The sequence below is a fragment of the Anopheles gambiae genome, chromosome 2, assembly GCF_943734735.2.
Source record: "Anopheles gambiae chromosome 2, idAnoGambNW_F1_1, whole genome shotgun sequence".
Classification (NCBI taxonomy): Eukaryota; Metazoa; Arthropoda; class Insecta; order Diptera; family Culicidae; genus Anopheles; species Anopheles gambiae.
The window spans coordinates 18,138,050-18,159,880 of record NC_064601.1 but is presented as its reverse complement, the minus strand read 5'-3'; the positions used below and the strand labels follow the sequence as shown (position 1 = coordinate 18,159,880).

The 21,831-nt window shown below is 51.0% G+C and overlaps 5 protein-coding genes across 6 annotated transcripts in view; 2 read left to right on the top strand and 3 right to left on the bottom strand.

The window, feature by feature from the left end:
- Window positions 1-352: 352 nt before the first annotated feature.
- LOC1269280 (ATP-binding cassette sub-family B member 6) lies at window positions 353-5,175 on the bottom strand. Of its 2 annotated transcripts, none has more exons than XM_061647118.1 (6): window positions 4,948-5,175; window positions 4,816-4,878; window positions 2,310-3,588; window positions 2,060-2,235; window positions 1,704-1,909; window positions 353-1,628 (listed from the first exon to the last, which is right to left on the bottom strand). In XM_061647118.1, the coding sequence occupies exons 3-6, from the start codon at window positions 3,520-3,522 to the stop codon at window positions 674-676; spliced, it is 2,550 nt and encodes an 849-aa protein (XP_061503102.1). In that variant the 5' UTR covers window positions 3,523-3,588; window positions 4,816-4,878; window positions 4,948-5,175; the 3' UTR covers window positions 353-673. The 2 variants fall into 2 exon arrangements, with proteins under 2 accessions (XP_061503102.1, XP_061503103.1); XM_061647119.1 differs by having other exon boundaries at window positions 4,956-5,145.
- Window positions 5,176-6,170: 995 nt separating this feature from the next.
- On the bottom strand, window positions 6,171-6,999 carry LOC1269282 (mitochondrial import inner membrane translocase subunit Tim13). The gene is made up of 3 exons (XM_307903.5): window positions 6,694-6,999; window positions 6,542-6,610; window positions 6,171-6,457 (listed from the first exon to the last, which is right to left on the bottom strand). The coding sequence occupies exons 1-3, from the start codon at window positions 6,793-6,795 to the stop codon at window positions 6,359-6,361; spliced, it is 270 nt and encodes an 89-aa protein (XP_307903.3). The 5' UTR covers window positions 6,796-6,999; the 3' UTR covers window positions 6,171-6,358.
- A 23-nt stretch (window positions 7,000-7,022) lies between these two features.
- On the top strand, window positions 7,023-9,253 carry LOC1269283 (selenocysteine insertion sequence-binding protein 2). The gene is made up of 2 exons (XM_307904.6): window positions 7,023-8,242; window positions 8,317-9,253. The coding sequence occupies exons 1-2, from the start codon at window positions 7,368-7,370 to the stop codon at window positions 8,768-8,770; spliced, it is 1,329 nt and encodes a 442-aa protein (XP_307904.6). The 5' UTR covers window positions 7,023-7,367; the 3' UTR covers window positions 8,771-9,253.
- Window positions 9,254-9,938: 685 nt separating this feature from the next.
- LOC1269284 (gustatory receptor for bitter taste 66a) lies at window positions 9,939-12,892 on the top strand. The gene is made up of 3 exons (XM_061647121.1): window positions 9,939-10,628; window positions 10,705-11,912; window positions 11,992-12,892. The coding sequence occupies exons 1-3, from the start codon at window positions 10,247-10,249 to the stop codon at window positions 12,157-12,159; spliced, it is 1,758 nt and encodes a 585-aa protein (XP_061503105.1). The 5' UTR covers window positions 9,939-10,246; the 3' UTR covers window positions 12,160-12,892.
- Window positions 12,289-21,831, bottom strand: part of LOC1269285 (titin) — a 75,185-nt gene continuing 65,642 nt past the window's right edge. Inside the window, exons 10-12 of the mRNA XM_061647115.1 lie at window positions 15,668-21,160; window positions 14,547-14,599; window positions 12,289-14,198 (exon numbers count right to left, since the gene is read on the bottom strand). Of these exons, the coding sequence (XP_061503099.1) occupies window positions 14,175-14,198; window positions 14,547-14,599; window positions 15,668-21,160 (5,570 nt within the window). The 3' untranslated portion in view covers window positions 12,289-14,174. The remainder of the gene's footprint in view (window positions 14,199-14,546; window positions 14,600-15,667; window positions 21,161-21,831) is intronic.

Genomic DNA, 21,831 nt, shown 5'->3' with positions numbered 1-21,831 from the left:
CGTGATCGTAAAACTGTATTGGCAAATGGACTGTCCCTGACCTACCGCGGGCTGCACTACCCTATTGCTAAGTACTCGATTTTGTAACACCATATTTTCATTAAACGATTGGCTCATGGTAAGAAGAGCTGGCCACTACTGGCTGTAGCTGGAAAGAACAGAGTTTGGCGGTTGCGATGTACCGTAAAGCGTACATGATTGATTGCCTTTTTTTAAACAACCTTTTAAACTAACCTTTGTACTAGTTGTTCCCACCAAACGATTGGTTCCTAAGACGGAGCAAAGAATTGTGATATATACCACTAGCCGTATTGACGAGAGCAATACAAATCTATGAGCAACTTCATGCTAATTTCAGTCACTTGTATCATCCATTTCCTTGTCTTATTTTTTGTATTTTTAAGGTTTTAACACTTTGTGTGTGTTACTTAGTGAAACGAAAATGTTAACTTGCGCACATACACAATTGAAAGAGCTATTTTTTTTTCTTAAAAAGGAGGTTCACCTGGAGGGTTGGGCTTTCCTAATTGCACGCCATGCACTAAACTATCACATTTTTTGTTCCTTCCTCGTTGCGTTGCTTGTGTAATAGAACTGGGTAGAAAACACATTTTCCTACACCTCTCTGTCACCTTTCTGCTTCCGCTGTCCTGTTCTCGCTACCCCCTCCCCTCTAATGATGATGATGGTGCGCTGGCGGTGCCGCTATTGCGGCCACCTTGTTCGGCGTACCATTCGCTACCTGTCCGTTTGCTGCGTCCACACCCTCCTCGGCTGCGCCGCTGCCACCCAGTTCCAGATTTTTCAGCTGCTGGTTCCACATCTCCGCATACACGCCGCTCTGCTCGAGCAGATTGTCGTGACGGCCCCGCTCGACGATCGAACCATCCTTCAGTACCAGTATCTCGTCCGCGTGGATGATCGTCGACAGCCGGTGGGCTATGATGATCGTCGTCCGGTTCGCGCACACCTTTGCCAGCGCGGACTGTATGTTGCGCTCCGTCTGCGTGTCCAGCGCGCTGGTTGCCTCGTCCAGCAGCACTATCGCGGGCGATTTCAGGATCGTGCGGGCAATGGCGACGCGCTGCTTCTCGCCACCGCTCAAGCGCAGGCCCCGCTCGCCGACCTGCGTCTCGTACTGCTCCGGGAAGGTGAGAATGCGCTCGTGTATGTCGGCGCTGCGGGCCGCCATTATGACGTCCGCCTCCGGGGCACCAACCCGCCCGTACTGGATGTTGTACTTGATCGTGTTGTTGAACAGCACCGTATCCTGCGGCACTACACCGATCGCCTGGCGCAGCGACGCTTGCCGGACCGTTTTAATGTTCTGCCCATCGACCAGGATCGAGCCGTTGTTGACGTCGTAAAACCGGAACAGCAGTCGCATAATGGTGCTCTTGCCCGCACCCGACGGTCCGACGATGGCGACCGTTTTGCCGCCGGGAACGCTGAAGCTGACGTTCCGCAGCACCAACCGTTCCGCGTTGTAGCCGAACGTGACGTCGTTGAAGTCGATGCGGCCGCGTGCAACGGCCAGCCCGGGGGCGGACGGTGCATCCACCACTTCCTGATCTTCGCGCATCAGCTCGAACATGTTCTCCATGTCGACAAAGTTCTTCTGGATTGCACTGCGGGGTAAAGTGGATCATTTGAAACGGTTAGCGTGTGCGTGCTTGTTGGATTTCCGCCTTCCACTGCCTTACCGGTAGAATGTGCCGAACCAATTGAGCGGTACGTAAAGCTGGATAATGTAGCTGGCAAACAGTACATAGTCGCCGACGGTTAATCCCTCCTCGTAAACGACGAGATAGGCACAGAGCAGCGACCCGGCAAGCAAACCACCGCACACAATAATGTTCTGCATCGTGTTGAGAATGTTCAGCGTGATAATGGAGCGCCATTCTTCGTCCTGGAAGTTAAAAAAAAAGATACAAGCGTTACATTATACAGAGAAACAGAAAAGCGCATTGATAATCGAACGCACGTGGTGGGTGAGTTCTGTCTTTTCTTTTTTCATTATAGCATATTTGCCACAATTGCTGATAAGACAAACACTTACCTGGAACTTGAGAATTGCGTCCCGGTAACAGGAAACCTCGTACTGCTCCGCGCCGTAATACTTCACCGTCTCGAAGTTGAGGAGCGAATCGACGCTGCGTGCCTTCTGCTGATTGTCGGCCAAGTTCATCCGACGCTGGAATTTAGTGCGCCACTCCGTCACCATGATCGTTGCCACTGGAATGAAAGCAGCATTTTGATTGTAATAAATGCTTCTTTTTAAAACAATTTCCTCCAGTCCCGCTACTTACCAATATACAGCGTCATCGTAAGGAACACGATGAACCCAAACCACCAGTTGAACGCCGTGATGAAGAACACGACCGCAATCAGAATGTCCACGATCGTCGGCGTGATCGAGAACAGGATGTAGTTCAGCAAATTGTTGATACTGTCCGTACCGCGGTCCATCACGCGCAGCACCTCGCCCGTCTTCCGGTTCAGGTGCCAGCGCAGCGACAGGCTGTGCAGGTGGCGGAACAGCTCCAGCTCGATCTCGCGCGTCGTGTACTGCTGGATGCGGATCCACAGGAAGCTGCGCAGATTGTTCAGCAGTCCCATCGAGCCAGTGCCACCGCCCTGCAGGAACTTAAACCCAACGTACAGCAGTATCCAGTCCCACCGGAAGACGGTCGGCTTTTCCGTCAGGCTGTCGACAATCTTCTTGTTGTAGATCTGCACGTACACGTTGATCAGCCGGCCGGCGATCAGCAGCAGAAAGCAAAACACCACCCGAAACTGTAGCAGCGCGTCCTTCTTCGGCCACAGGAACGGCAGCAGCGTGCGCATCTTCGTCCAGGCGTTCGCAAAGGTGGACCGGTTTTCCTGCGCCTGGTGAAGATGGTGGTACTCCTCGGTAAACTGGGTCGACGTAATGCCGGGCGCCTTCAGCCCGATCACGAACAGCAGCATCGTGACGGTGTATCGCGCCACAAACATACCGAACTCCACCCGGTCGCGCACCGTTTCCAGCCGGAACCAGGCATCGCGGTAGTTCAGGTTGATGAACGCTATGTTCTGCACGATGAAGAGCAGCGTCCAGAAGACGAGCAGCACCAAACCGTGGCCGCGCGTGGGTACGGACGGCAGCTGGTAGTACCGCTCCTTCACCAGCAGCACGATCGAGTACGGGTACGCAAACAGGGCTACTGCGATCGAGAGCACCATAAACCCGTACACCTGTGCCCCTTCGAAGACGAACGCCTCGAGCACAAACCGTGCGGTCGTGAGCAGTGGCATCAGCACCAGCAGAAAGAGCTGGAAGTTGTACAGCCGGGATTTGCGTATCCGCTGCGTGTCGATTTCCGTCGCGTGGCGCAGATACATGATGAGCTGCAGCGTGCCAAAGATGAGCATAAATCCACCGATCGTACCCATGGCAACGGTGTCCATGAAGCATTGGGACACGCCATGGTTGAACCAAACGACGTCCATGGACGTGTTCGTTGGACAGTAGCGGATCATCTTGCGGCCGGGGGTGTTGTAGTGGTGTGATGGTCGCAAACCGTCAAACCTACGACCTCGATGTAGCTGCGTAGAGTTGTGTGTGTATGGAAAGCAAAGGAAGGAGAAAAAAATGGTTAGAAATGACCGGCAGCCAGCAAACAACCAAGCGTGCCACGCGTTCGCCTACTACTAACTGCGTGCGGTGCAAAGAGAAAGCACATTGGAATAGAGGACTCGCCGAGCCGAGCTGAGCTGTGTAGAGAGCCTTGCACAATCGCAGTGGTATGATAACGCGGAGGAGAGAAGAGCCGGCATCTCTCGGTGGCTTATCGTACTGGGCTAAGACTTGCAACAGGTAATACCGTGCTACGAACGGAAAGCAAGCAATGTTCCGTAGTAGTCTTTATGTTTTGCGTAATGGGTCATGACTTATGGCCATATTATTATCAATGCGTTCAAATTCTAACGCTCTTGCTTAATTAAACAGGATGCCGAAATGCAATAAACAACATTCTACAAGCGCTCCGTCTTGCATCGTGTGCTAGGTTAGTGCATACACATTCATTGATGTTTGCTGTACATTTTCGCGGGCGCTTTCGTATGAAAAATATGTTACAAACAATACAAATAATAAAAATGTTGGTATAGAAAGGTTTCTATTAATTCGACAGCATGCAGGAGGATGAGTACCACTACACTACGATTACACGTTGCAAAATGCAGGAATTTGCTTATCGGTCAACACGTTACTGCGATTAGCGAGACTAGTTTCATCACTTCACCAAGGGCTATAGTGCAGCACGGTGAAAAAGCGATAAAATAAATCCAAATGACTAACTGCGCGCATATCAGGCACGATAGAAGGTGGCAAACACTAAACGCACGTAAGAAACCCGTATTCGACAATCGAATAGAACCGAAAAATGATGGCTTCATGACGGCATTATTTTGTTTTAAAAATCGATAATCAATAATATTGCAATTATCCACCTGCTAACTGGCAATCAACACACCAAAAATACCATAATTCAAAATGCTCGGAAACAAGCGTGAGAAACTCGCGCCTACATGTGTGCGTGTTTGCCTGTTGTGTTGTGGCGATAGTTGGCGATGACCAATGCTGGCTGTTGGATACGCAGTAGCGAGTGAGACATTTTTTTTTCTTCGTTACATCACGGTGACGGTGCATATGCTTTCTCCGTCGGAATTCAATTAGCTACAGCATGATACCAGAACATGATTGAACGTGTAAGCGGGGCGGACGGTGACGGTGGGATAACACTACGCGCCGGTTCGGTATGGCATACTTACACCACAGGATGTAATCCGACACCTCTCAAGGGGTTGGCTAAATACAGCACACTTTTAGATACACTGCGGAAACCAGGAACAGAATTGGATCAACACTTTCGGCGGTATAAAAAAGCTACCTTCAATGCATACACAAATACCTAGCCCTTTACACAGCTCTAGTGGACAGTTGAATAGTGATGAATTTAACTCTTTCTGCACTGATTTTATGTTATTGTATTCATGGTTAAAGGACGGTCCGCGCAGGACTACAGACTGTGCCGAGTTTGCCAGCCGCTTATTTCTTCCGATATGAAAACACCGACAAGAAAAAAAAGTATGGAAAATGGAAAACATGACATTTTTCCCCATTAGTTTTTAACGACAGCTGATTGTCATATGACCCAGTGAACAAATTTCGAACCTGTACAAAGCCTTACAAATGTACGTTGTATCGTTAATTTTGTTTCCAATTTTACTGATTTTGGAAAACCAAAACACAATCTTAAATTAAAGAATTTTCCGATATACAACTCATTATGCTTTTTTCAATTCACGTCCATTAATGTCTTGGCTAAACATCCACTGTGAAAGAACAACGCTCATTGGGTCAATTCAGAAAGTCAACGAATGTTCGATGAATACAGGGTTGTTCAGCAGAGGCGATGTTTTTGGCCAACCCACAACAAAACCCGCAGCACCCGTCAAAGAGAGCGTCACCGCCAGAACGTAAACAAAAGTTTGGATAATCATGTAAAACAGTTTTCACAAACAATAATTTAGTTCCAATTCGGTTGTTGTAAAGCTATTGTTAGTAAAATGGACGAAGATTTAGAGTTTCGTGATATGGTTTGGAAAAAGATGGAAGAAAATGGTTCACTGCTGGAAATTAAGGTAAAAAAGGCCAACAAAACAACAGCACCGAGCAATTGTACTATTCCAGCATTCTGCAATTGCATTTTCAGGCCAATTTACGAGCCATCCTTGACGACATGCTTGGCGATGAGAACTCTGTTGCAGCGGATCAAACAGAGGGAAGTGGTCCTAGCTCCAGCACGATTGAAAATGATTCAGAAAGCCCGCCTGACGGTCAAACTTTGGCCTTCGAACTGATGCTAGAAATGATGGACGCCTTGGAGTTTCCATATACCAAAAAGGCTTTGCAGTCCGAATCGAGACATCGAAGAATGGCGTTAAGCCGCGAACAGTTAGCGAAACACATCGGACTAAAATCCGACGAAGTTCGGCGTGCGCCTTCCGAACAACCTTTGCTGGTTACATTGTTAGAAAAAGTACGCGAAGAACGTGAACGCAACTCTGCTGATGTTGCGAGCATTCCAGACGATCCTGAACCGTGAAACATTTGCTCGAATGCGTTGGTCTCTGGGCATGGTTTATTTACTAACAGATGAATTCAAACACAAAGTCCCTCCATGCTGTGTGTGTGTGTGTCTTAGAAACAGAAAATAAAGATGTAAACGGCGACTGGTATCGATAGCTAAAATATGCAGATTACGCTATAACACATGGAACCAATTGGTGGTGGAGGATGCACAGATTGGCATTATCCTTTGTACTGTTCCTGCTGAAGGCGCTGAGTCAGTGCCCTCGAAACAACGTTCCAAGAGTCCATAAATCGGTCCATACACATGGCAATGCATTTCTGCAAACAAACATCAATAAAAACAGACAAGACACATGTTAGACAATTGCATCACGCAGGCCGGCAAGCACCGCCAACACGTACCTGTTCCGAACCGTCCAGATCTTGGCCTGGTTTACCGACACACTTTTTGAAGCACTTTTCGGTCATTTTCTGTAAAATTAAATAAAAATAATCACAACAATTGCTACAATCAGTGTCCAGCAAAACGAAAGCCGGTCCGGCTCGAAACTTACGGTCACCAGCTCCTGTGCATTGGCTATCGCAATCTTCTGCTTGATTGTGCTCATCAGCTCATCCTTCTGGGAGGATGAAAGATTCTCGAGCGAAACGTCCATGATGCGGGTGGTGGGTTTTAGGACTAGAACACGACTCGGTGGTAGATAGGAATACTAAATGCAGTTGGGAAGAGCTTCCCAATTTGGTAAATATAAGTACGAAACAGCGTTCGTAGATTGTGGTTGTGTAATCCAAAGTCGCACGCCGTCGTTCTGAAAGGGCCGAATTGCCACAGACAAATGTCATCTGTAAACGTCAACTGCGAGATGCCAAAGTGCTACAGCACTGTTGACACGAGTCATCACATGAGGGTGTAAATTATTTTTCTATTTTTATGATAGGCGTGTTTTATTATTATTTTTTTGAATGTTTGAAATGGTTTTTAGTGTCGAAAAATACATTTTACGCAGTCATAATTATAATTTTCTCATTACATCTTTCCGCCACAAAGTTAACACTGACTGCGACCAGTGTAATTGACAAGGAGCTAAAGTGCGTCGTGTAAACCTACCTTGCCCGATGGTAAGGATAAACTGTGCGAGATAGCCTGGTGAAAGCTCCAGGATCTAATCCCTGTTGTTGAAGGATGAAAAAGTGCTGCAGGAAGTGTTAAACCAAAGTTTCGACAGCAATGATGAGCGGCCAGCCAGTGGCCGCCTCGGTGCACAACTCAGGGCCACAGACCAGCGGTGCCGGGGGCGCCACGGGCACCTATGGAGCAGGAAACGCACAACAGTCCTCCCACCACCAGCAACCGCAGCCGCATCAACCCACCCCCCACCAGTCCGACGGCGAGAAGCTGTCTGCCCGGAAGGCTCGCAAGGAGGCAGAGCGGCAGAAGAAGCAGGCCAAAAAGTACGAGGAGCAGCTGAAGAAGATTCGCGGACCGAAAAGCCAAAAGTTGCAAATTATCGACGAAAGCTTTCTGGAAAAGTATCGGCACGTGCAGTCGCTGCCGCCCGGGCCGACGCTGAAGACGAAGAAGCGCTCGAAAAAGGCCCCGACCGATGTGGTGCAGATCAACCTGTCGGAATGCATCCGGGAGCAGCTGGCCGGGGGCGAGCGGATGGAACCGAAACCGATCGTACCGATCGTACCGCAGCAACCGTTGCTGCTGCTGCACAAAGGCAAGCAGCGCGAAGTGCCAAAGGAGAAGAAGCTAACACGACTGAAGAAGGACATCATCCGGAGCCGCACCGAGAAAGGCGCACCGGGCGACGGGCAGCAAAGCGCTGGCAATGCGGGAGGCGCACAACAGCCGGTGCCAGCCGAGGGTGGCAAAGGTGCCAACGGGATGGTTAGTAAGCAATCGAGCGAAGCAACCTCACCGTCGGGCGGTGGTGCAGTGGACTCGCCGTTCCTGAAAGCGATCGAACGCTGCTGCATTAACGATGGGCCACCGCCGAGCCGTGATTCGAGCGAGTACCAGAACGGCTTCCCATCGCTAAGAGTGTCGGCCGCCGTGTCGAGACCCACCGCACTGAGACATTCGCGCAACTTCAGACCGTAAGTAGCGCCAAACTCTACAGTTCGTATGAGTTGTTTCCTTACAAGTAATGTGACAATTTGCTCCTCCGCAGGTACTGTGACCATTTCATCTCGGACGAATTGCGCGAACTGGCGGAAGATGTGGTGGTGAAGCTGTTCAGCTTCCAGTCGAAAGCGTATGCCAAAAACCCGATCAAAGCGGTCGCCAACAAGCGGTTTGTGGTTGGCTTCAACGAGGTACTGAAGCTGCTGGAGCTGCGCAAGGTGCGCCTGGTGCTGATTGCACCGGATCTCGAACCAAACGAAACGATCGACCAGATGGTGGCCAACGTGAAAATGCTCTGCCGCCAGAGCCAGGTACCGTACCTGTTTGCGCTGAAGCGCAGAAAGATTGGATTCCATCTCCTGAAGAAGGCACCGATCAGCTGCGTCGGTGTGCTGAGCTATGCCGGGTGTGACGATACGGTCAAGCAGATGCTGTCGGTGGTGGAGCAGGAGCGCGAAAGCTACCGCACCTTGATGGTGGACGGTGCCATTCCCTGTTGAGTGCGACACGGCAGGCATGCCCGGTACATTGGTGGCAATGTAGGGATGCCACGTGGTGATACTTTCGGCAAGCATGCTGTCGGAAGGCAAAGCAGACGCACAAGAAGAAGATAAACGTATTCTAGTCATTCCACGGGCCATTACGTGTAGCGTATCGCTCGGGCGAACACACAAATACTCCTCGTTCCATCCCTTTGTCCCATTTCCCCGTACGCATACTAAATTCCAAACCAAGACAACCACACACAGACACATACTCTCCACTTCTTTACTATAAACATCACTATCATGTCCTAATTAATGTGAGTGTAATATCATCCATATAACAACAAGCATGGGTAGAGAAATGGGACGAAAGGAAACGCGGCCCCACGCTGGATACCGTTCTGGTGCGGCAGTGGGAAAAGCCTTCCTTTCTACCATTACTTAACATAACAAACGTGCAATAAAATCTGTCTAGGGATAGTAACTTTCATAATCGTATTACCTGATGTAGATGGGTACGTTAATATGACTGAATGAAATCTAATTTAACTAACTAGTGAGAGTATCACATTGGAGTTAGGCGAGTTGATGGAACAATCCAGGTGTTAGATAAGCCAGACTCAGCTGCTCTTGGTATTGTAAGTGTGGTTTATCTGGTTTAGATTATCAGGCGTCAATGTTCTACAGCTGTTCCTTAAGTTCTGGAAAGTCCAATCATCATCATAAACTTTTACCTGTGAATTCTCATTACAGATCAAGCATACAGGGATACTCTGTCGAAAACATAATTCCGAACGACTCCGGATGAATCCGAATAAACCCGACGACTCCCCTAGGGGAATGAATCCCCCTGAATCCTTCTATTGTGCATTGGAGAGTCTAAAACACCGGTTCAATTTCCATCGGAATTCGTCCGCATTCATCCGAACTCATTTGGAATTAGCCAGACTGAGCTGTTTTCGTTTGGAGCGGTCTGGGGTCTAGCCAAAGTAGTCCAGCTCCATCCACGCTCAATTGGAAGCCCGACATCCAGATTAACGTGTTCAAGAAATTCCCTCTGGACCTCCCTCCCACCCTCGCTTACAAATGCCGGAATTACTCTGACTTACCGGAACTTCATCTCAAAGTGAGCAGCTATCCATCCTTCAGATCAGTAACATCACTCCCCAACCTGTGACCTCGCTCCGAATCATAGAGGATATTCGTCAGCGACCGACCCATTTCACCCTAAAAGATGAAAAGTTAATTCCTGTGCATATCGGCGTGTTACAATTCCATTCCCCATTCATACGACACAACAAAGTTAAAACAACAAGCCCGAGGAAGAAAAATTGTAGTTTTCCTCTTTGCTAACAATGGAACAACAAAACCAACAAAGCGGCCTCATAACAGCGCCACCGTGTACGAGGTACTTCCATTTTCCGAATCAATTTGCTAATGATTGTACCGTAAATAATTGATACAGTTGTCGTCCCCGGGGACCGTTGATTAATGGGTTCGAAGAACATCACACCCCTCACCCCGGTCGATGCGTGTGGTCTTGGAGTGCAACCGACCGAAAACCCAACGGTTAAGATACATGGGTACACATTCTCCTACGATAGCAATTTGTGTCCCTCAGTGCCCCGGAGCGAGTGTGCAAAAATCATGTCCGTTAATCCGGTTCGCGGGTTGCTCGATTCGCTGTCCGTGCTGTTTTACATTTCCTCCATCTTTGGCGTCATTCCGTACTCGCTGTGGGCGTTTGCCAAGCGCACCGCAATTCAGCTCTCCCTAGTTGGCAACGTGTGGGTAGTTGGCAGCCTGGTCGTCTACACGGGCCTGTACCATGTGGCAACAATCAACTACACGAAGGACGATTGGGGATCGCAAAGTGTGTGCCAATCCACGTGCTCTAATCCATCCTGAATCGTTGGAATTAATGCTTCATTTCATCTCCCTCCCGATAGAGACGCTCACGAATGCGATCGGCATCTTCATCATCTACATGGAACCGTTTATGATGGCGGTGGACATGGTGGCGGGTATGATCAATCAGAAACGACTGGCCCAGTGCTTCGATCGGCTGGCCCGCCTCGACAACCATCTAGCCGGGGAGGGCGTGCTGATCAACAACGGGCGAATGCGCCGGTACAGCATCGTGCTGTTGCTGCTGATGCTGCTGTTCGAGGCGATCATCACCGTGTACAGCTTTGTGGCGTTTGAGGAAGAGTTTAACGCCTGGTCCCTGATCTGGTTCATCACGACCATACCGACCGCACTGAACTCGGTGTGCCGCATCTGGTACGTGATGCTGGTGTCCGCCATCCGGCAGCGCTTCAACGCAATGAACGCGCACATGAACGCGATCGCCCACGGCATACTGCACTACAAGGACCAGTGCGCGGGCGAACCGGATGCGGACATTGCCGAGATACCGCTCGACTATCTGGAGAAGGAGATATTCACCGTTTACACGCAGCGCCGCAAGCAGCTGACGGTGCCGACTCCTCCCAAGAAGACGAACGCCAATGCCACCACCAAGGTGATCACCGTGAAACCGTACCAACCGAAGCAACCGGCCAGTCCACCACTGAAACCATCCGTTACGTCACCACCGCCACACCGCAACAGTGCCATCCAGCCGTGGCCCGCCGGAGCAGACGCAGTCGGGTACGGTCCGGCTCAGGAGTTCCTGCCGACCGATCGGCGGCTACGGCCCCACATCGAGCAACGGCTGGACAACAAGCTGATACTGTTCTGCCGGACGCACGACGAGCTGTGCGAGATCGGCAAGGTCGTCAACCGGATGTACAGCGTGCAGATGCTGGTGGCGATGGCGCACGGCTTTGTCGCCATTACGGCCGAGTTTTACTTTCTCTACTGTAGCCTCACGCAGCAGGACGTGCCGATACTGTTCCGGACGGCGGAAGTGTTTCTGCTCGGGCTGGCGTACATCGTCTACACGGCGCTCAAGTGCATCGTGCCGATCTTTGTGTGCTGGAGGACGAAAACCGACTCGCAGCGAACCGGCATCGAGCTGCACTATCTGGCGAACGCGGTCGACGAGGTCCACTGTTACGAGGTGGTTAACCATCTGTCGCTGAAGCTGCTAAACCATCAGCTTAACTTTAGTGCCTGTGGCTTTTTCGACCTGGACATGACGACACTGTACGCGGTAAGCAGCAATGGGGAGAGATGTTTGGTGGGTAGGTTTGGCCACGTTTCTAAATGGTACTTCGGTTCACTTTCTCCAGATAACCGGCGCAATCACCAGCTACCTGATCATACTGATCCAGTTCAATCTCGCAGCGATACAGAAATCGAACAGCAACTCAACGATCGCCTCGAATGTCAGCACCACGGCCATGGCGGTTGTGGAGGGCGTCGTTACCACCGCACTAACGACGTACGTTTCGAATTGAAGCCAGCAGGCCTCCCCGAGCGCAGGCTCTCCTCAGTGTCGATTATACTACAAACTGGCTTATCCTATTTTCGGACTGTCCAGAGCAGGACAGGACAGAGAGCGAGTACCGAGAGACCGTCGCATCGCATATGTTTGTCATAAGCACTTTTATTCTTCATAGTTTTTTTTTTTTGGTTGTTGTTTGCAAATAGTACATCCATGTAAGTATGCTGTGTTTGGGTTTTGTTTTTGGTTTTTGTATTAATAATATGTTTTGTTTGTTTAATTAGTTTTGGTAGCACGTGGTAGCGATTTATGTGAGTTTTTCTCCCCCTTTCCGATATCTCCTTCACCGTTTTCTCCCGCCCTTTTCTACGAATTTAATCATTTTGTTCGTTTTATTTGCCTCCTCTTTTTTGCTGTTGTTTTTTTTTTGTTTTGTTTTCTTATTTTTCTTTTAACTCTATTCTGTTCTTGTCTTCAAATTGTATTATTATGCAAGCGGGCTTGCCCGTTCGGTAAAATATCCTTTTTCTTGTTCTGCTGCTATACTAATCACTTCGCTTCGTCGTGCTTTCGTCGATTCAATGCAGCTTCTTTTTCCATCGGTTTTGGTGATTTTCCTTTCTAGTCTTTCGGAAAGGGAGTTTTCTTTTTCATCTTCTCTCTTATTTTGAAGCAAGCCCGCTCTGTAGTGTGTATATATAAGGTTGTTTTGTTTTTATACGTTTGATTTGATCAGTAAATGTATATTTTAGCTATAACATGCTATTACTTGCAACAGTGTTCTGTTTTTTTTTCTTCTGTTCTTTAGCAATATCGTTTGGTTTGTTTGTTTAAAAAAAGATTCTCAAATATACTTCCTCCTTTCGTCGTTTTTTTTTTCGATCGTTTCTACCGCCTCTAACGCCTCTATCGCTGACTGTCTGGGGCCCCTGTTGCTACAATATTGCCCAGCACTAAAAGCTATCCGGCCGCACGAGCCCTCTCTAATGGGTCTTTGAATCTTGTTCTCCTGTGTGTGTGTGTGTGTGTTTTTTTTATTCATTTTATCAACTTGTGTTATTTTCCTTATTCGTCAGTCCTAAGCGGTAGTACGAAAGCAAACGTAAGCATGAACACACCTCGCACCCTACAAACCCCCACACACATACAGATTCGCCTTGAAATAGAAGCTGCACACAAAGGAGAAGCTGCTCACACAAGTAGTCGACTTAAAAGACGCTTGAAGCTTAGCATTAAAGTCACACCGTCGACGCGGATTAGGTGACTTAGGGTTGGTTTTGGATTTTGCGGCATCAATGCACGATAATAAATAAGCGGCGCTTGCGTAGACGCAAAAGTAGGAAGCTAACAATGCTACAATAAAGCTCACATTACACACTATACACATTGCCGCGCGTGATCATCGCTCGGTCATCGCTCAGATTTGCATCCTATTTGCCCTACATCGCGTTTATTCTCATTATCGGTCAATGGTCATCATCGTTTTGTGTAAAGCATTTACTTGGAATGCAATTGTTTAGAATATAGTGCGTGAAGGAGAGAACTTACTTGCTTAGAGTTTAGTTCATTGAATGCGGAACTGAATATGTTTCGAACTGAGCTACGCTTCTTTGGTTGTTTTCCCCCCCTTTTTGCTACGTAATTCTTCCTTTAAAAAAAAAACACCCCCGTTTCGTCTGCGATCCTTCCTTTTCTGTGTGTTGATCATCGTCATGTGTTAAAAGGCTACCGATAGCTACAGCAATCGACGTGGAAGAACTTTCTTCCCATTCTCCATTCTCCAACGTCCCTGGATGTGTTTAAGATTTAACGCGCGTTTGTAAGTTTAAAGGGTTTGAAAAGGTTTGGCTGTACGTAGAGAAGTAGAGTAGAGAAGAATGTGGTAAAATGGCGGGAAATCCACACTGCTTGCGGCACAACCCTCTATGCGGCTCTGTCTTGCTGCGGTGCCACCATCAACTCGCTTGTCGACCGTTTATGCTCCAGCGATGTCCAGCACATGTTTTCTTTTTTTGTTGGCGTCAACATTTACTCTTCCTTTTCGGTTGATTTCTGGAGTTTTGTAAAAAAAAAAACAAACAAATTAAATCAATTCGATTCCATTATTCGTTCGATTCGTGATTCAAAAGACTCTCTATCGACGCTTCATCATTCATTCATTTTCCAGGGGTTCTCATTGTTGTGGGACACCACCTTGAATCTTTCTTAAAGGAATTGAACTTGATATAAATTGGAATTGAAATTGGAATCTATGGCACTCTTTATAGACAGGCTTCTTGGAAATTCCTATTTGATTTGTAAGAAAGAGTCAATAAAGTGTCTCGCAGCTATGAGAACTCATGGAAAACCCTGTAAACGGTTGATGAGACAGACAACTAGTGCAAAAAAAACGCTACTTACACTTTGCATCCGTTCCTTGCTGGTTTCCTTTACATCGTCGAAAGCTATTTCTCCTGCACATGATAAAAAAAGGTAAAAGAAAGCAGAAAAAACAGCAGTTAGTGACACGTTTCGACTGTAGCGTGTTTTCGCATCGAAACAACAAGGTAGCGCGAAATATAAAACGTTTATAGCAACGAACGAACAGTAGCAAACGAATTAATCGTATGGGATGTAAGGTGTAAAGGGGAGCATAAAGAATGAAACACAACCAACTGAACAAACGCAATCTAATGTGGATGGACGTGTGTGACGCTAATGCTGGTATAGGTACACAGAAAATAAATAGCTTTTGCGATGCGATTCAATGTATATGCACAATGGTATGTTCTGGTACATTTGTTTTGTTTCGGGCCTGTCGTGAACTGTTAACTAAACGCGAGCTCCATTTGCTATGCGTGATGGTATGAATATTGGCGCGTGGAGTGGAACTTCTACGAAGAGACAAAAACGGAAGCGAACAAAAACAAAAAAATGGTTAAAACTAAAAGCAGCAAACAAACGCATTTGCTTCCGGAACCCAGACCCAATTTCCTTTGGTGGGCTTGTCGGGTTTTTTTTAACTTTTGGAGGAAACATGGCGAGAAAGTGTGTGGATAAGAAAATATTGCACTAGATAACAAAATTAATCATAGAAAAAGTCATCCGGTGTGTGCGTGTTAGAGTTGAAGCGATTTACTCTATTGCTGCAATTAACTGTCTAATCTAAAACAAAAAAAAAGTTAAAACACACAAACACACACGCAGGATATGAAAACGTGGAAAGAAACACATCCTAAACGGACACGGAAATTGGAGGAGAAAAAGGTGAGAGCCTTAGCTTTGCGTAAGCAATTGCTTCCAAATAAACTCAACCCAGGCACAGGGTGAGCTATTTCAAGTGTTCGAAAAAGGACACGAAGAGCAAACATTCTGGAAGAGATTCACTGTTAAAGTGTGAGAGACAGAGAGAGACAAGGCCGAAGAAACGAATCCGAGAGTTTGGGGGCTTGGATTTGATCGGTTGGTTGGTTTTGTTCTTGTGGGGGGGGCTTTTGTTTTGTTGGTGGTTGTTGATGGTGGTAAAGAAAACACGCTCTAACCTGGAAACAGTTCTCTACTTAATAGTTCACTTTCCCCCATCAGCTGCTGTTGCGCCGTGCGAACACTCGTTGACGACGCCGAGCTCGCCACCATCGTCACCGTGGACGATGACGACGACGACGATGACATGCGGATGGAGGATGATGCTTCCGCATGCGAAGTACGGAATGCGTGTTGCTGCTGCTGCTGCTGGATTGTGGTGCCACCGCTGCTGCCAACTACACCGGAGGAGTAGGCACTCATCGTGGAGCTGGTCATGAGGGTGCTGGCACCGAACCCACCACCATGAACGCCGGCCGTAAACGAGCTGTCCCAGTGTTCGAGCGATTGCGAAGGCCCTACCGTGTCGACCATCGTGATGGAGTCGCAGCTCGTCACGCTAGACGACATCTGCGAGTCCGTCTCGTTCTGGTAGGTGGCGTTCGTGGCCGTTGAGCTCGTTTCGAGGCTTTCGGTGCTGGTGAGGAATGCTGCGTCCGGTCCGGTCAGTGAGTCGGCCGATATGTCCTTCTGCATCGTACGCCCACCGGTGCTGACCGTGTGCGTGGACATCGTCGTTGTTTGGTGGTGGAACTGCTGCTGCTGCTGCTGCTGCTGATGATGAGCGGTTGTACCGCTTGCTCCAACTCCACTGTCGGACAGTGGTCGAGAGCCGTGGGCAGACTTGGTGGGACTGCTGAATCCGCTCTGATTGTCGCTGCTGCTGGCGGCCAGTGATTCCAGCGAGTCTCGCTTCGTGTCGCTCAGCGTCTGCTGCGTGGTGGTCTGATGGTACGTCTGATGGTGCTGGAGCTTCTGCTGCTGTTGGAGCTGCTGCTGGGCCTCGATCGAGTCGGTACTGTCGCTGCGGTTGGGCTGCTGCTGCTGCTGTGCCATCTGCTCGATCGAATCGGACTGCGAGGAGCGCGTCGTCGCAATGCCCGTCTTGGAGAACTCGATCGAATCGATGCTGCTCGTCATCGGATCCACATTGTTCTTGCTGTGCATGTCCAGGCTGTCGCTGCTCGAGTGTGCCGACGGCATTGCATCCCTACCACTGGCCAGCGGTTGCTTCACACGCGTACCGTCCAGACTGTCGCTGGACACGGTCAGAATGTGGTGCGAGGTGGAGTCCTCCTCGTCAAAGCCCTGCCGTGTCTGACCCTCCACGTGTGTAATCGTCGTGACAGTCGTCGTTGAAGACCCTTCGCGACCACTGCCGCTTGCCGTCGTGATCTTCCTTTCCACCTTCGTCATTTCCCCACTGGGTACACTCGACCCGACGGCTCCACCAACTACCGTAGTGGTGATGGAAGTGCTGCTGCTAATGATTTTGGTCGCTGCCGCACCCTCCGTAGACTGCTGGCGCGAACCGACCGCAGCGGCCCCGTTCGACGGTGGACTTCGTTTGGCACCGTTCGACCCGTTCGACTTGTTCGATTCGTCCGAGCGCGACAGCAGCAGGGCGGCCTCCTCCTTTGCCTTTATCTCGATCAGATGCGCCTCCAGACAGGCGTTCTCCAGCCCCTCGAACTCCTTCAGACTGGACAGACTGATGTCGTCCCCGTGCATGCCGCGCTGCATGAACCGGCGCGTGAAGCTACCGTTGCTGAGCGAGTCCTGCGAGCCCTGCTGCATCTTGCGGTTCTCCAGCGAGATCACGTGCTCGAGATTCTCAAACTCCTGCAGGCTGCTCATGGAAATGTCATCGTGCTCGCGGGACGCCATCCGCTTCGCCAGCAGATCGTAGTCGGGCGTGCTGGAGAACGAGTCCTTGATCGAGCCGATGCGGCTGCTGCCCACCTCGAAGTCGGTGTCCTCCTCCTTGATGTCCTCCAGCCGGTCCTCGTACGGGTAGCGGAAGTTTTGCGTTTCTGCCAGCTGCATCTCCACCCACCGCTTGCTCTCCTCCAGCGGGTACCCGTTGTTGAGCAGGTCCATCGTGACGCCGGCACCTCCGTCGACGCCCTCGGCACCACCGGTCGGTGGGCTTTCCTCGAACTCGTACATCATGTCGTCGCGCATGTTAGCCGCGTACAGCGAGCCGGCGTTCGTGTGGGCCGGTGCCGACTTGACCAGTATCTTCTCCACGTCCTCGTCGTGCTTCTTCTCGATCTTGGTGGGCTTGATGGCGACACTTTTACCCTCCGCGTCGAACTCGTGCGCCTCCCGGGCGACCTCCTCCACGATCACGAACTCGTCCGAAATGTCCGGCTGCTCCAGCATCTCGAACGAGTCCGAGCCGGCCGAATCGTCCTTATCGTCCGCATCGAACGCGTACTTGGTGGTCGAGTCGGCTAGCTTTGCCTTGTACTTCTGCTCGATCAGCTCCTGGTACTGTTCCTCGGTGAGTTGAAATTCCTCCTGCTTGGCGTACTGGATGCCCGTCTGCTTTGCCATCGTCATGCCGGCGGACGTGGACGCAGTCTCGGTCGTAACTTTCCTTACGGTGGTCGCTGAGGACGACACCGTTGCGTCGGCTTGCGTCTTGGTCACAGTCTCCACTACGCTAACCGTCTCGGAGAAGACTGTCGCTTCTCGTTTCGCTTCATCCTCGCCATCCGATGACTGCTGCTGCTGCTGCTGCTCGGCAAAGTCTTCCGTCACGTGAATGTCCGGTATGTTGTGCGTGGACGACTCGCGGTACTCCTGCAGCCGCTGGCTCTTGCTCACCATAATCTGCTGCGCCTCGTCGCCCTGCTCGATCTCGGCGTGCACATCCTCGACGATCGTTTCGATCACCGACTGGGACGGCGAGAACGAGTTGCGCCGATCCAGCTCAAAGTCCTTCTCGAACACGTCGCCCGCCTTTTTGTCCTTCTTCTTCGGCTGCGCTACCGGCGCCCGGAACGAACGGGCGTACTCGCTCTCGTACCGGTCGTAGTCGGAGTCGGACGATTCCTCCCGCGTTTCGTCCCGCTCCGAGCTGATGGTCGGTGGTTTGGAGGCGTCCTGCGACAGTGACTCGTCCTGCGACTCGATCGAGTCGCGGTTCTCGCCCATTTCCGCCATAAACTTGCCGGAAATGATGGCGGTACTTTCGGTGCGCTTGTGGCCCCGCTTGCGCACCGTCTCTTCGCTGTCCTCCCGGCCAGCGATCAGCTCGGCCGACTCGCTCACCTCGATCATCTCGGTGGTCGCCTGCGTGTTGAGGAAGTTAACGTCTCCCTCCTTGAGCGTGGTCGAGGTGAGCGTAATGTCGCCGATGTAGCCGGCAGTCGTACCGGCGGTCGTAGGCGTCACCGCGTCCAGCCCAATCTCCACGTGCGTCGGAACCGGCCCGGCGGACGTTGTCTTGTCCGACAGGTTTTCCATGATGGTTTCCAGATTGGACGCACTGGACAGGCTGATCGACAGTATGCTACCGTCTTCCAGGCTCGTGCCCAGCTTGCCATCGTCCGCCGGTTCCGTCTTCACGTCCTCCAGGCTGGTCGCCTGCATCGCCTCCACCAAATCCCGTGCCGTGCCGATGCTCGAGCTGAGCAGCTTCTCCTCCTGGAACGAGGACGACACCGACTCCACGCCGTGGCTGCGCTGCTCGCCAAACTGGAGCAGACTCTCGTCGGCCACGGACTCACCCTTCAGCTCGGCAAAGTCCATCTCGTGCGAGCGCTTCATCGCTATCGGCACGCTGCTGGACGCGGCGGACGACGGCTCCTCCTTGTCGTCCAGCAGCAGCAGCTTGTCGCGCAGATCGTCCTCGGAATCGTCGTGAATGAGGGCTGCATCGGACGAGTCAAAGTCGACGTCCATCGTGGACGGTACGAGCGTTTCCGTCGCCTCCGATTCGATGCTGGCCAGATTGCCCGAGCTTTCCGAGTCGAAGCTCTTCATGCTGTCGTGCGAGCTGACCGCGTAGGAGTGCAGCGTGCTGACCGCACTGTGATACTCGGTGCCGAGCGAGGTCGGCACCATCGAGTGATCCAGTGCCGTTTCGTACTCGGATGAAGCGTACGGCAGCACCTGCTCCAGGTCCGACGACAGCGGCCGGCTGCTGTCCGTATGCTCGAAGCTTTGGTAGTGGCTTTCGCCCGAGCTGTCCACATCCGTTGCCGACCAACGGTTACCCTTGGCGGCAGCCGGACCGTGCCGCAAACGGGGCGACGCTTCCAGCTGCGAGCTGTCGGACGAACCGGCGGCCGTTGGCGCTTCGTCGATCTTGATCGGAGGCGCTGAAGCAGCAGCAGCCAGCGATCGCGTCTCCGAATCGGACAGCCCACTCTCGCTCACGATGGTGGTGGTGGTGATGGCGGCGGCCGTTGCCGTCGACACGGCGACCGCTTCCTCCTGGTTGGTTTCGTAGATCGGATCCTGCACGTAGCGCGTGGAGGGCAGTATCTTAAACTCAAACTCCGACGGCGACTGCTTGATCGGCGTCCCGTCCGTGACCGCCTCGATTAGCTCTTCCTGCACGGCGTCCAGCGATTCCTTCACCTCTTCGAGCGTTTTAGCAATGGTCAGCTCGTCGATCGTCATGTGCGCGTACTGCTGCTGCTGCTCCTGCTGTTCGGTGGTGGTCGATTCAAGAATGGTTGCTTCGCCCACATCCACCTCAGACTTCACGGACTGGGTCTCCGCAAACGGCTGAACAGTTGCCGGTGCTGTTACCGGCGAATGTACCACCGGCGGCTTGCCGGACGATTGCAACCCAGCAATATCGAGCTCCTTAAGCGAATCCAGGGTAAAGCCATCCTCCAGCTTGATCTGCTGCTGGTACGCTTCCATCGCATCGCGCCGCGACTCCTGATCGTCCGTACCCTGCGACTCCTGCGAGAACGTGTAGCCCTCGTTGTCGAACGCAAAGTCCGACCGCTTCTCGGTGCTGGACCGGGTGATGATATCGCTGCTACACTCGCCGATGAAGAACTTGGCACCGCTCGAAATGTCCTCCTCGCTGGTGACCAGCTCGCTCGAGTCCTTCTGGGCCACGTTCGACAGCTCGTCGGACGTGATCGACCCTTGCCGGAGACGGAGGTCTGGCTCGGCCGATTGGACCGGGGCCGGTTCGGGATACTGCTCGATCGAATCCTGATGCTCGAACGACTCCAGCAGGCTGGACCGGGTGGCCGTATCCGTGCGGGAGGATATGCTGGTGCGAGGCTTCGGTACGGGCTGACCGTCGAAGCCGCCGCCGCCGCCGCCACTGCTGGAAGATTCGCTCGGCCTGTCCGGCTCGGTGGACGCGATCGAGAAGGACTGTTCCGCGTTGCTGATGGATCCGATCGTGCTAGTAGTGGTGGAGAGGACGCTTTGCTCCGTCCTTTCGACAATGGCAGCGGAAGCAGTGAAGCATTGGTCAGCGGTGGCAACATCATTAGCGTCGGTTAGCAGATTAGCAGCAGTGGTGGTGACGGTGCTAGTACTTGTTGCAGCAATCGCAACACACTGCCCGCTAACAAAAGCGTCAGAGACAGCGCTAGCGGGCGGGGCAGCAGCCTCTACTGTTTGGGACACAAGGCGGGGTGTTGTTGTCTGGGGTATGTTATTTTCTGTTTGTTGTTGCAAATCTGTTTCTGTTAATAGAAGAGGAAATAAAAGCGAGGTGAGAAAAAAAGCGTGTTAAGGTTTTGCTCTCAGAACGGTTTGGTGGTAGTTAGATAGAGTGTATGTGTGTGTGTGTTGTGGGTTCACACGATCGGTGGCCGCGCCAAGGAAGGGGCATTGGCGGCTTCAAAGCGTAGAAAATGGCCGGAAAACCCTTCCCCAGCAGTGTAGGCAACAGCAGCACAGTGGTAATAATAGCAGGCCAAACATCGTTGGGGGAATTGTTTTTCAGCGGCATTCTCGCCTCATGCACACACTTTCGCTTTTTTTCTGGGGCTGTATTTTTGTGTTTGTGTAAATGTGTATGTGTGAGAGGGGATAGAGATGGGGAGCAAAGTAACACATGTTTTATAGAGTTATGGTTGGACTCTCCTTATTATTCTTGTTTAGGTAAAGGTATTCTTGTTTTGTCAAAGGTCTGAGAAATGTGGGGTTTCTGATTCTGATACGACTGCTTCTTCTTTCGTTTTTTTGGCGTTTGTTTGCGGTTACTATTATTAGGGGTCATCAATACAAAGATCCCAAATTGATTTGTTTGCGTGTGTATTGAGAAGCAAATTGGGCATAGTTTTCGACTAGATCCGATCTCAACGTAAGGGCGCGAAGCGAAGTCCAGTTGGGAAACGGTCCTTCTCTGGCT